Source organism: Acomys russatus, chromosome 5 (genome assembly GCF_903995435.1).
Source record: "Acomys russatus chromosome 5, mAcoRus1.1, whole genome shotgun sequence".
Taxonomy (NCBI): Eukaryota; Metazoa; Chordata; class Mammalia; order Rodentia; family Muridae; genus Acomys; species Acomys russatus.
The window spans coordinates 66320315-66334056 of record NC_067141.1 but is presented as its reverse complement, the minus strand read 5'-3'; the positions used below and the strand labels follow the sequence as shown (position 1 = coordinate 66334056).

General features: G+C 49.1%; 1 protein-coding gene across 5 annotated transcripts in view; it reads left to right on the top strand.

The window, feature by feature from the left end:
- The window catches only part of Sh3pxd2a (SH3 and PX domains 2A), a 197635-nt gene that overhangs the window by 88038 nt on the left and 95855 nt on the right, over window positions 1-13742 (top strand). For all 5 annotated transcript variants that reach the window (XM_051146743.1, XM_051146740.1, XM_051146741.1 and 2 more), the window contains one exon: window positions 10018-10109. In XM_051146743.1, coding sequence (XP_051002700.1) covers window positions 10018-10109 — 92 coding nt within the window. The remainder of the gene's footprint in view (window positions 1-10017; window positions 10110-13742) is intronic.

Sequence of the window (13742 nt, the reverse complement as noted above, 5' to 3'; positions counted from 1 at the left end):
CAGTTCTGAGCGCAGTGGCATCTGGTGTACATGTTTGTTTATTCCTATCGGTGTAGTAGATGCCAATGTACACTGTGGTTCACTTTCTGTCTCTGTCTGGTCTGCCTGGTCTGTCTGTCTGTCTAGTCTATCTGTCTGTCTGTCTGGTCTCTGTGTGTGTGTGTGTGTGTGTGTGTGTGTGTGTGTGTGTGTGTATACAACACCAAAATAGCCAATGTCAAAGAGCAGACAGGAACAGCAGTATGTTATAAACCAGAGCCTGTTTGTCTTTCTGCTTGTGTTTTTGTTTTATTTTGTTTAGGGGACATGATACTAATTCTGAACCCAAGGCCTCAATATCCTGTCTTTTATACTGATTATAGTCTGGGACCTCCCGGAAGATACTCATTAGTGCTGTTAGTCTATGGGCATCCAGACTGTTTGGGCTCAAAGCCCTGTCTAGCTTTATGAACTTACTTCTCATTTTCGGCCTGTTTCCAATCTGCTCATAGGAAAAGGGTGCTTCCTCCATTGTGGGGCAGAGGGAGCTGAAGTGCTTTAGGTACCAGTGTGGTGTGTGGCTCAGAGGAAGCGTTCAGTGGGGGCCTTTTGTTATTATTACAGAGCACAGACATTTGGATTAGATAAATAAGTAAACATTTTAAATGCATTTAAAAGGCTGCTAGTGAGATGGAGCAGCAGTTGAGGGTGCCTGTTGCTCTTGCAGAGAACCTAGGTGTAGTTCCCAGCATCCACATGGCAGCTAACACCTTTCTGGACCTCTAGAGATCTGACACCCTCTTCTGGTCTCCACAGGCACTGCATGCATGTAGCACACAGACATACATGCAGGCAAAACACTCAAACACATAAAATAAATACATATTTTAAAATATTAGAATCAAGTAAAGTCTGGGGGGCGTCTCTCAGTGGGTAGAGTACTTGCATAGTAAGTTCAGTACTTAGTACTGAAAAAGTAAAATATAAAGTTCAAAATAAGAAGAATAAACAAAAAGCACTAAAAAATTTATTGTTATTCATGATACCACTGGCTTTAATAGAAGTGGAATCTCGGGGCTGGAGAGATGGCTCAGAGGTTAAGAGCACCAACTGCTCTTCCAAAGGCCATGAGTTCAATCCCCAGCAACCACAGGGTGACTCACAACCATCTATAATGAGATCTGGTGTCCTCTTCTGGCTTGCAGGCAGGATATTGTATACATAATAAATAAAGAAATATTTAAAAAAAAAAAAAAAAAAAAAAAAAAAAAAGAAGTGGAATCTCTAGTTAAGCTATGTTAGTGGTACGAGCTTGTAATCCTATAAGGCAGGAAGGAAGATGATGAGCCTAGGACCAGCCTAGAATACAGAACAAGACCATGTCTCAAAAAAGCAGCGGTTATGCCAGGTGTGGTGGCGCATGCCTTTACTCCCAGCATTTGGGAGGCAGAGGCAGGCAGATCACTGAGTTTGAGGCCAGTTTGGTGTACAAAGTGAGTCCAGGACAGCCAAGGCTACACAGAGAAACCCTGTCACAGAAAAACAAACAAACAAAAAACAAAAGGGAGAAAAATAAAAGCAGCAGTTAAAGATGCAGTGTAATGGTAGAGTGTGTCCAGAGCCCTGGGTCTGACCCCACGGCTCTAAATAGTAAAACAGACTTAGAGCTCGCTAGTTCCCTCTGTGGAATGTGACGCAAGGATTCCAGGGACGGAGCAGGCATGCTGCCAAGCCTGATGACTTGAATCCAGCACCCTTTGGTAGAAGGAGAGAACCAACTTCTGCATGTTGTCCTCCAACCTCCACATGTATGGCCTGTACATGTACAGCACAAGGAGGGAGGGCAGAAACTGACAGGAATATTAAGAGCACGTATTTTAATTTAAAAAAATTTTTTGAGACAGGATTTTTCTTGTAGCCCTGGCTATCCTGGACTTACTTTATAGACCAGGCTGGCTTCGAACTCACAGAGATCTGCCTGCCTCTGCCTCCTGGCTTAATTTTATTTTTACTTTATGTATGTGAGTGTTTTGCCTGAACATATGTCTGTGCACCATGTGCATGTAGTGCCCATGGAGGCCAGAAGAGGGCGTGGGGTTCTCTGGAATAGGTGGTTGTGAGCTCCCATGTAGGTGCTGGGAACTGAACCTGGGTCCTCTGGAAGAGCAGCCAGTGCTCTTAACTGCTGAACCATCTCTCCAGCCCCATATATATGTATGTGTGTGAGTGAGTGTGTGCGTGCGTGCGTGCGTGTGTGTATTTAAAAGATCCTAAGGGAAAAGTGGGGGGGGGAATGACTCAGTGGGTAGGAATGTTTCTGTGCAAGTGTGAGAGCTTGAGTTTAAGTCCCTCGCATTCATGTTCAAAGCCAGATGTGGCCTCATACACCTGTAACCCGCACTGGGGAGAGCAGATACAGGAAGATACATGGGGCTGGCCAGCCAGCCTAGCCTGTGTGTGTGTGTGTGTGTGTGTCTGTGTGTGTGTGTGTGTGTGTGTGTTCCAGATTCTGAGAGATGCTTTTATTCAAGGGAATAAACAAAGGATCTTAGAATAGAACACACGACTTGATGTCCTTCCCTCACCTCTGCACGTGAGAGCACGCACACATACACCCCCCCACACACACACACAGACACACACCCACAGACACATGCAATCCCAAGGAGGCTGGGTTTGGTGATACCTAATGCTCAGGAATCTAAGGTAAGGAAATGGAAGAGGCCATCCTGGGCTGACTCAAATTAAAGATTCCTAAGGAGGGAAGAAAAGCCTGTTTTATCTAAAGCATACTTGGGTAAGAAGCCCTGGAGCCTGGTCCCACAGCCTGGCTAGCTGTGTGACCCTGAACAAATGGCAGTGAAAACCATGGTCCCACAGTGGTTGAGTGGAAATACACATCCCTGTTAAGTGACTTCAGAAATGTTGTCCCTATACTGAGCTCTTACTGGAAAGGTCCATTTCTGTGGTGCTTTGAATGAGAACACCCTCCTCCCCCATAGGCTCATATATTGGAATACTTTGTCCCCAGCTAGTGGAACTGTTTAGGAAGGATTAGGAGGTGTGACCTTGTTAGAGGAAGTATGTCATTGGGTTGTGGGGAGGGGGGTCACTCTGAGGTTTCAAAAAGCCTATGCCAGTTTTTCAGCCAGCTTTCTTTCTCTACCTCATGGTTGCTTTCTCAAGACGTGGGCTCTAAGGCACTACCCCAGCACCATGTCGCCTGACTGCCTCCATGCTCCCAGCCTTGGTGGAACCATAAATTCCAAATTAAATGTTTTCTTTTATAAGCTGTCTTGGTCAGAATGTCTTGTCACAGCAATTTAAAAGTAGCCAATATCTGGAAAGATGGCTCAGAGGTTAAGAGCTCCCTCTGCTCTTCCAAAGGTCCAGAGTTCAATTCCCAGCAACCACATGGTGGCTCACAACCATCTATAATGAGATCTGATACCCTGATGTATACAGTATGCAGAACACTGTATACATAATAAATAAATACATAGATAAAAATTTTTTAAAGGTCTCGAGTTTCTAGAAGGATCCTCAAATGTAACTGTTCCTCTAGATTGAACTAGGTACAATTAGAGAAAAAAAAAAGTAGCCAAGACACAGATTTTATGATTCTAATATTTTATATTAAGTCAGGCCTGGCATAGTGGCACATGTTCATAAGCCCTGCACTTAGAAGGTGGAGGCAAGTGGACCAGGAATGTAAGGCCAGCCTCAGTTGACTATACTGAGCTATCTGAGACCTAGCTATAGATTAGTAAATAACCCATCCTACAAATTTTAAAATGAGAACTGAGTCCTTAACTGTCATTTCTAGCCACTAGGAAGACAAGTGCTCCCTTCTCCCCATGAAACCCAGGTTTGACTTTTTGTCCAGATCGGCCTGGGTCACATGTTCTGCCTTATTGTAAATGATGAACGAGTGGCCCTAAGCTAGATAGCGCTCTTCTTCAGATCAGTATCCTTCCTTCCTCTTTAAAAGACATTCACTCTTTCTAAACTGATGGCTGCGGCCTAGCTTTTTTATTGCTTTAAGAAGGTAAATGAATGAGCAAAGCTAAGGGAGGTGAGGCAGAGGCAGGAGGAAGCCTTCCAGCTGTAACTTATGGCTCAGATCAAGCCTGCTGCCTGAACTACTGAGCCTGAGGCATCCTGATGGTGGGTCAGCCTGAGGAGGAAGCCAGCTGCATCTTACCTCCCGGGTATTCCGCTTTGAACAGGGGAGCTACCATAATGGGGTTTGTAAGAGGGGGGAGGGGCCTCCTGACCCAATAGCATGGATGGCAGCAGCCCAGAGCGGGGCTGGTGGCCCACCATCTGAAGGTCACCTCTCAACCAAGACTTTATGAATGTGTCAGAGCAGGGCCATGCAGGCTGGCCTTTAATCCTGCTGAGTTAGAAAAACTGAGGTCTGCCTGGCGTACTGGCACATGCCTTTACTCCCAGCACTCAGGAGGCAGAGGCAGATGGATCTCTGATTTTGAGGCCAGCCTGGTCTACCTATCAAGTTCCAGAACAGCCAGAGCTACACAGAGAAATCCAGCCTCAAAAAAGCAAAACAAAACAAACAAACAAAAGTCCACAAACAAAACAATAAAAGCAAGCAAGTAAGCTGAGGTCTGTACTGCAGTTGCCTGAGAAGCCCACTGACCCTTCCAAGGTTGATGAGATGTGCTCACCGAGGTCAGTGCTCACTGCCACCAGAGGTGCTTTCCACAGCTCTGCCACCAGATGGTACAATCTCTGACCACTTAGTGTTACTACCCACCACCACTGCCATCATGGCCAGTGTCATGTGTATTTTATCCCACAGCTCGGCCCCTGTCCTTTTGTTTGTTTGCTGTTTGATTCAGGGTCTCACTGTGTAGCCCTGTCCGTCTCCAAATCTCCCAAGCAACCTCTTGTCTCAATGTTGTGTGACACTCTCCTTTGGGATATGTGAACAAATGTCTACTTACCCCAGATAGAAGTGATGACAGACCAAAGTCCAGCTTGGTGAACCAATGGGTTTTAATGGGGCTACTTACAGGAACATGGGTGAAGGGTTACTTACAGGAGCAGAGATGACTTAAGTGTACATTGACAAAGCCCATCCCAGCATCGGTGACAGCTGGAAGTGGACAGCCTGCGAGAAGCTTAACTAGTTGATGAACGTCCTTTCCAGGCAGCTTGGCTGGTTCATTCTTCTTTCAGGCAACTGCTATCTGAGAATCTCTTGGGAGGGCGGGGCCTAGTGGTTCTGATCAGTTTCAGGGACTTCCTGAGTCTACTTCCTGTGCTTAATGCTCCACACAGAGTGCAGTGTTTCATCTCCACTTAGAACATCCTGTTATTTCTAACATTAACTAGCTTTCCTCCGAGATGGAAGGTTTTAACTTAAGAGGATTCTGCTATGTAACACTCAGCCTTCCGAGTGCCAGGATGACAGGTCTGACCTACCGTACTCATCTCCTGCCACTGACATTCCCCACAACTGAATGGAAGTCTCTTTCTCCCTCCCTCCCTCCCTCCCTCCCTCCTTCCCTCCTTCCCGCCTTCCCTCCCTCTTGCCCTCCCTGCACCCTGTTCAACATGACCTATCTGCCCTGGCATTGGGTGCTAAGAAAATATTGTAGGAATGAGGCAAGAACCAGAGGCTCTGGGACAGGTTAGGACAGAAAAAGAGGGCACTGGTGGGCCCGTCAGAGCAGAACAGTGTCAGTCCCCATACCCCTGGCCTTTCTTCCTTCTCAGTGGCTTCACCAATCAGTCACCAAAGGCAAGGCCTGAGAGGTCACTCATCAGATACCATGCAGAGACAGAGCAGCCTAGAGGCTGGAATGTCCCCATTCCCCTCCCCCTTTGCGTGTGGCCACTCATTCCCTCCTGCCTGGATACAAGGGTGTGAGGACGGTGCATTGGCCCTTGGCCAGGGCCTGAGGTCAACCCTGTGATCTCACTTGGGTCATACCCTAGAGCAAGGCTGTCAGAGCCATGGGTCAGACAGATATCTTACTGATGACTGTACTGGCCATAGAGCTTAAGGACCCCCAGGGCATCTCGTAGATACCAGTGAGGAACTCCAGAAGCAGAAAGCCCAGATCTGGATACAGGCTACTGATGCAGAATGATGCTACTCTCTGGCTACGTGGCCCTAGCTGCGTGTGCCCCTGTTTTCCTCGGACCCACTAACTTCTCTGGGCTTTTTTTTTTCTTCTGTGAAGTTAGAATCATGGTCACACCCTTTCTTCTGCATCCATACAGCACACGAGCCGGACTCCTAGGTTGTCCTTACTGATACTAAACTGGTCTCAGCAACATTCCTGTAGAATGCCTTTTTTTTCTCCCCCAATCCTAGAAGAACTGATAACCAGAGATGACGTGAGCTGCCCAGGGTCACACAACAAACACACAGCTGCAGTGCTGGGACTAGAGTCAAGGGCTCCCGACACATTCTGGAGTTCTTGCTTGTGCATCATTGCTTTGACCTAAATAAAGAATGACAGTGGTATAATAGCACCAGCCTAGCCACTGTGCTGGCCTCCTCAGAATCGTCACCTCTTATTGGGTGACATTACGCTGTCAAATCCAGTGTGTGGAGCTCAGAGAGGGCAGGCAAGGCATTCATCATCTCACGGCAGAGGCAGGACTCACAGCCAGAGCTGCCCGGCTTCACTTCCCACATGGCGGGCGTGCACCATGAATGCCCATAGGCAGAACCCAAGGCCTGAGCTGGAACCCCGGCCCGCATCTTGCTCAATGTGGCCAGGCTTGGGTTCCTGTTCTCGAGTGCCAGCACTGGTATTGCCCGGGGACATGCTACTCAGCACTGGCCACTTTTGCCAAGTGGTTTTGGCCAAAACAGGGTTGCTCCGAGCTGAGAGCCTCTGCTGTTGGCTAGCAATCAGGATGAACTCTTGACAAGCTCCCTGCAGGCTCCCTGATAAGTCAAGATGTCATTGTCACTCCACCTAAAGACTTCTTTGTCTGTGGCCCATGTATCCTCTGCTCCAAGTGCCACTTGCTCTCTTTGGGCATGAAGAGCCCTCTGCATTGGCTGTGGGTGTCTGGTAGGGTCCGGGGACCTCTCCAGGGCCAGCTGTAACTTCCTGACAGTCGCTGCGCACAGTGCAACCTGGTGATGGTTTCCCCTGGTTCTGCCTCACTCACATCCTTAAAGCCAGTCTTGGTTGGCAACCACTGCCCGCCCCCCCCCCAACCCCCAAGGAGTCTTTTTTGTCCATGCCTAGCCACACCCTTCTTTCCTTTTTTCCTCTCTCTCTCCCTTAGTCATACTTTGGGGTCAGATTCACCCACCTTTCCCATTTGGGGCACTTGGTTCCTGCCACCTCCTCCTCTGTTTACAGCTCCTTGCTCATCATGGCTTCAGTGTCCCCACTGTAAGCAGAGGCAGTGTGTCACTTGATATGCTCCCCAGAGTGCATGTCATGCCTTCCTCTTCCAGCATCACATCCATACCTACAGAGAAGCCCTCCTGTTGTCAGGGCACCGGGGGAATTGGCGTCTGGGACAATGCCCAGCAGAGTTGTTCATCATTTTTCTTCTTTGCAGCTTCCTGGTTGTTGTTGTTGTTGTTGGGGGCATGGGCGGGGGTTGGAGACCTTTGCAAAGCCACAGGGCCTAGGGGAAAAAAATGGCTGGGAGTTTAAGGAAGAGCTACCCAATGCTCTCATATGCTAGCAAAGGTCTGGTCTCGTCAGATCTTGTTCCATCTTGCCTTGGCGTGGATTGGGCATGGAAAAGTGCCTCTTGGTTGGATGCCCAATGCTGGGTCGGGTTGTCTGACCACCTTAGAGAGTGAAGCCAATGCTCCTCTTTGCCCCATACTGTAGCTCAGTTGTGGCCACCCAAGGCCAAGTGTGCTCTCCTGGACTACCTCCTCTGCCTCACTGCTCAGGCACTGCCCTCTGGACATCAAGCCCTATTGGTCTGAGTTTCTGCTCTGAGTTGCCATTAACAGAACAGACTAAAGTCTTCCCAGCCCCTGCGGGTGCCCCAGGGCGGTGTTCCCCGTGAATCTGTGTTTCTTCATCTGTAATGTGGGGGTCTCTTGGCCTGACTCAGTCATCATAGGAGTTTGTTAAGCATAGCATTCCAACACTGTCCAGTCTACCATGAACTGTGCTCTGGCAAGCCCTGTCCAACTGCCCCCCTGCACCCCAATTCCCTTGCTCTCTGCACCCAAGTGCCTATAGCTTCATGCAGCTTCCTCAGTCACTATGCTTGAGCAAGACCCCTTCCCCAGAGTTTAGCTTCCGGGCCCTCTCTGCATCTCATTTCCGTTGTAGGTCCTGTCTGACTCGTAGCACACTGTTGCCCTTCGTTGGCCTTCTCACCTTATCACTAAAAACCAGCTCTGCAGCTGGGTGTCGCGGAAATGCAACTGTGGGGCACAGCTGTGGCTCGGCTTGTAGGTAGCGCTCTCTTGATAGGTTGAAGGGTCTGGACTTGTAGGTGAGGGTGAGCCTCACCTCGTTAGGCTAAAGCCCTCAGATTTAGTCTTTGAATAGGGTGAGTTTCCTTTAGGGCTCCTGAGGAGTGACCAGCCCTATGGAACTGAAACCTGAACTCAGTGCTCATCGCTTTGGTTTGGTTAACTTCTACTTGTTTAATTGACCAATTGTTTGCATGGTGTATTAATTACGTTCCCATGGCTGTGATAAAACACCATGATCAAGGCAACACAGAGAAGGCAGGCTTTATTGGGGCTTGCCGTTCCAGAGCTTTGAGAGTCCACCATGGCTGTGAGCTGGAGGAGTGGTGGCTGGGGCAGGGAGAGAGAGCGCAAACGGGGAATGTCTCAAGGCTCTGGAATCTCAAAACTGGCACTTCCTCTAGCAAGACCTCAAACACTGCCACCTACTGGGGACCGTGTATTCAAACGCCAGAACCCATGGGGTCATTCAAGCCGGCATGCATACATAGCTCCTGAAATTGTTGGTGGAATGGTTAGTTGGAAGATTGTTAGTGCTCTGGCAGATTGGTTGCCTGGTTCTCTCTCTCTCTGTGTGTGTGTCTCTGTGTGTGTGTGTGTGTGTGTGTGTGTGTGTGTGTGTGTGAGAGAGAGAGAGAGAGAGAGAGAGATTGTGTGGCAATCAGGATAATTTCAGGTGTTGATTCTTGCCTTGTTCGAAACGGGGTCTTGAGCCGGGCGATGATGGCGCACGCCTCTAATCCCAGCACTGGGGAGACAGAGGCAGGTGGATCGCTGTGAGTTCAAGGTCATCCAGGTCTACAAATTGAGTCTAGGACAGCCCGGGCTGTTACGACACAGAGAACCCTTGTCTCAAAAAACCTAAAACAAAACAAAACAAAAAACCCAGGGTCTCTTCGTTCTTTGTTGCCTACACCAGGTTAAGCTGGTCCGTAAGCTTTCCGGGACTCTCCTCTCTCTGCCTGCCGCTCGATGTAGGAGTGCTGGGATTGCAGATCCAGCCTTGTGGGCATTCTGAGGATGTGAGCTCAGGTGCTCACACCAGCAGGCCTCGAATTCCAGCGATCCTTCTGCCTCCGCCTCCTAAGTGTTGAGATTATAGGACATGCACCACGCCACGATGTTTGTTAGTTGATGTTGCTGATTGTTGGTTTTTGTTTTGTTGTTATTTGTTTGTTTGTTTTCTTTTGACAAAGTCTCACTAGTTTAGATTGACCAGAAAAATACACAACCAAGGACCACCTTGAACATCGGATCCTCCCGCCTCTACCTTTCAACTGTTGAAATTACAGGTGTATGCCACAAGGACTGGCTTATGAGTGGCTAAGGGTAGAACCCAGGGCTTCTTTTGTGCTAGGCAACCGTTCTACTGACTGAGCTATGTCCCCAGACCCTAGATAGTTTGTTGTTGGTGGTGGTGGTTTGGTTTTTGTTTCTTATAGAAGAATGGATTGATAAATTATTCTTTTCTCTTTATTTCAGTCCCCTGTGGCCTGACTGGTTGGCGTAGTGCTTCAGGGCCACCCTCATCCCTGGCTGACCTGATGCCATCTGGGTCATCATTACCTAATGACCTCGTTTCCTTGTCTTCACAGGCACTTGTCCGGCTGCCTCCTCACATTTCACAGTGCGATGAAGTCTTTCGGTTCTTCGAGGCTCGGCCTGAGGATGTCAACCCCCCAAAAGAGTGAGTAGTGACTCCTACCTCTTCTGCATGATTGGGAGGTGTGGGCTAGGTCTGAGACCATGGGGATGTGAGCTGCCAATGCTGCCCAGCTAAGGATGCAGCCAAGAACTAGAGCTCGCCATTCCCAGTGCTCCTATTGCAGAGGGTTGCTGTAGATACCCGCCTAAAAAGGCCAACCTATTCTCAGCAGGCATATGAGCCATAATCTAGAAAACTTTTAAAATCAGGGAATAGTCAAAGTTCTTTTTTTTTTTTTTTTTTTTTTTTTGCTTCAGTGAACATTTATGCATACATACGTATACCACACACACAAAAATATACATACATATATACATAGATACATAATTAATTAATTCAATTAATTAATTCTTTTTTTTAAAATTTATTTATTTTTATTTTATGTGCATTGTATGTCTACGGGTGTCAGATTTTGGAGTTACAGACAGTTGTGAGCTGCCATGTGGGTGCTGGGAATTGAACCTGGCTCCTCTGGAAGAACAGTCAGTGCTCCGAACCGCTGAGCCATCTCTCCAGCCCCAATTAATTAATTCTTAAAAAAGGGAAAGCCAGTCATGTTGGCGCACATCTTTAATCTCAGCACTCAGGAGACAGGGGCAGGCAGATCTCTGTGAAATCAAAGTTAACCAGGCCTACATAGTAAGACCCTGTCTCAAAAGGGGATGGAAGGCTCTCGTACCTAGGTGCTATAGAGTCTCACTGCATGTGATGGACAGGGAAGCAGGCTACAGCAGCAGCTCCAGATTGCAAATAAGCCCTTTGAAACTTTGCAGCCCTCCAGGTTGCCTCCGCTCTCAGACTGTGCGGCCCTGGCTCTTCAGCTGGCTCTGTCCTGCCTGCCCTGCTCCTCCCTGATCTGTCCTCACTCTCCAGGGTAACCGTGGCTCTGGGTCCAACCTGCTAGTGTTCTCAGTCGCGATGGCCTTTCCCCCTCCTCCCTTAGGGTGGGGGGAACACTTCTAGTCCTGTGTGGTGGAAGAGCCACCATCAGGTGCTTAAAAGGAAAGCAGGGAGTGTTAATGGCTGAGCGCAGGGAACCTCACCTTTATTCTAGCTCCTGCTCCTTGCAAGTCAGCTAAATAAATGGCCCCATTTCACGTGTGGTCCTGTGAAGTAATGCTGTACAACAGACTAGCCTCATGCCCAGCCCCAGGAACCCCCTCCCGGGAATGGTAGCTCCCATGCAACAGCCCAGGCAATGAGGGATGACTGGTCTGAATCACGCTCTGAAGTCAGTCATTGTCACTTACGGCTCTTTGACCATTCGTGCAACTTCTAGAATCCCATTTTCCTGTCTCTAATGCAAACTGATACTGGATACATGTTGGTGGTAAAGAGGGCCCCATGAGGATACTCAGTCAGTGCCACTGGCACGCAGTAAGTACTCACGCTGTTGTCTGCAAAAGCCTGGGGTCAGAACAGGCTGTGTGACTTAGGGTGTGTTCTGCCTTGCAGAGTACACAGCACGTCATGAAAAAACATTTGGGCCGGGCGTGGTGGCGCATGCCTTTAATCCCAGCACTCGGAAGGCAGAGGCAGGCGGATCGCTCTGAGTTCGAGGCCAGCCTGGTCTACAAAGTGAGTCCAGGATGGCCAAGGCTACACAGAGAAACCCTGTCTCGAAAAAACAAAACAAAACAAAACAAAAAAACATTTGGCCTTTCATGTCCCCATGGAGTCAGGAGCCAGCTGCCTCTTTCTTGAGATAGTATTGGATGACCTGTGGCTCCAGAAGTGTGGCAGGTGTGAGATGAGTTCACAAGGGACCCTCTAGCCCTGGCCACCGCCTTTGGGCCCGTCCTCCTTCCTCAGACCCTGTGACCCTGGTCTGACTGCCTGATGATTTATTAGCCAAGCGCCTGCCCCGCCCTCTGACGGCTGCTCACCTTTCCTGGCCACCGTTCATGCTCCTGCCCCTCCTCCAGAAACATAAATATGGATCAAGTAACAGAATGTTTTGACGTGTGGCGACTCTGCAGAGAATTATCAAATTATCAAAGCCAGTGCATGGCATTGGAATTTTTGCAGACAGCCCAGTCTCTCTCAAGTGCACTGCTGTGGGGGCTCTTCGGTTTCGTGGGACCGGGTCACCAGGGCCATCTTTGCCATCTTATAGGGAAGACAAGATCTGGAGAGTCCAGTCTTGGGGGTGTGAACAGTCTCTCCAGGCTTTGATCCCCTCATGGGCCACTGTGGTGGCCAGCTGCTGCCTGGCACAGAAAGGACATTCCTCTAGACCCCTTTGATGGGTTTGGCACAGAGCAGGCATGGTGCTACGTCCTCCCGCAGACATCCCAGGAGGGTGCTGTGGGGCCGTTGTCACTCCCCCCCCCCCACCGACTGTGAACACACTGGCCCATGCACCGGAGAACAGAATGCTCTTCTAACGGCCCCTGACTTACACCTTAACTCCAGGCACATCAGTATCTTTGCGTCACATCTCCATCTCCTCCCTCTGCAAACCCTGCAGGTGCTTCCTTCAGCTTATCTCTCCACTTGGTCTGAGTCTTGCCATCTCTTGGCCTAACCTGGGGCCAGCCTTCTGTGGATCACCGGCCTCCTGTTTGGTCTCTCAGGTCACCTCAGCTCCCTGTGATGAGCTCATGTCACTCCCGGGTCACTCGTCCTGTCACCTCCCTCTGATAGCATCTATTCTTCCTCCTCCTTCAGCTCTGGTCAGCCCTGCTGACCGTGCATACTTGGGGCCTTGATACTGCTGCTTCTGGGCCTGGGACACGCAGCCCCCGAGAGAGCCCCTCACCCCTCTTTCTCCATGAGGACAGTCTTCCTTCTTCTCTGAACCTCCCAGCATCCTCTGCTGCTTCCTGTTTCTTTATAGAACTTACCAGTTGTGTCCTCCGTACTGACTCCCGTCAGCAGAATGTGTGTGGCCCCACACTCATCTGTCTCAGAAACTGTATCACAGTAGTATTAAGTAGGCAAAGATGACGGTACTTCCTGCTTCATAGATAGCCATCTTTATCCGATATCAGACTGTCTGGGCTCGCCCTCTCGCTACCTCCTAATGTTTTATTTACTTTTATTTTACATGCATTGGTAGTTTTGCGCGCATGTACATCCAGGTGAGGGTGTTAGATCTCTGGAAACTGGAGTTACAGGCTGCCATGGGGTGCTGGGAATTGAACCTGGGTCCTCTGGAAGAGTAGTCCAGTGCTCTTAACCTCTGAGCCATCTCTCCAGCCCCTTCCGTAGGATCTCTTAGAAGACTCTGATCCCATCCATGTAGGTTCCCTGTCACAGCTTAATCACCTCTTAAGGCCTCACCGTGATCTAATGCTGTCATTGAATTTAATTAACATTTTTTTCTATAGCTGTGTTCTTGGAGTGCTAGCATATAAAAAGGTGTGTGTGTGTGTGTGTGTGTGTGTGTGTGTGTGTGTGTGTGTGTGCAAACAAACTACTAAGAAAGGAGTGCAGCAGAAGGAGAAGTCCGCTTTACTAGTCTCCCACACGATATTATGTCATACCTGACATGCCTGAGGAAGAGTCTTTCACCCTACTTAGCAAATGGTGGCTCCCAAAGCCCCAGACCACACAGCTAAGAAGCAGGGAGGTCGGTCTTAAGACACAGGTTCGCTGCCTTAGATGCCTCCC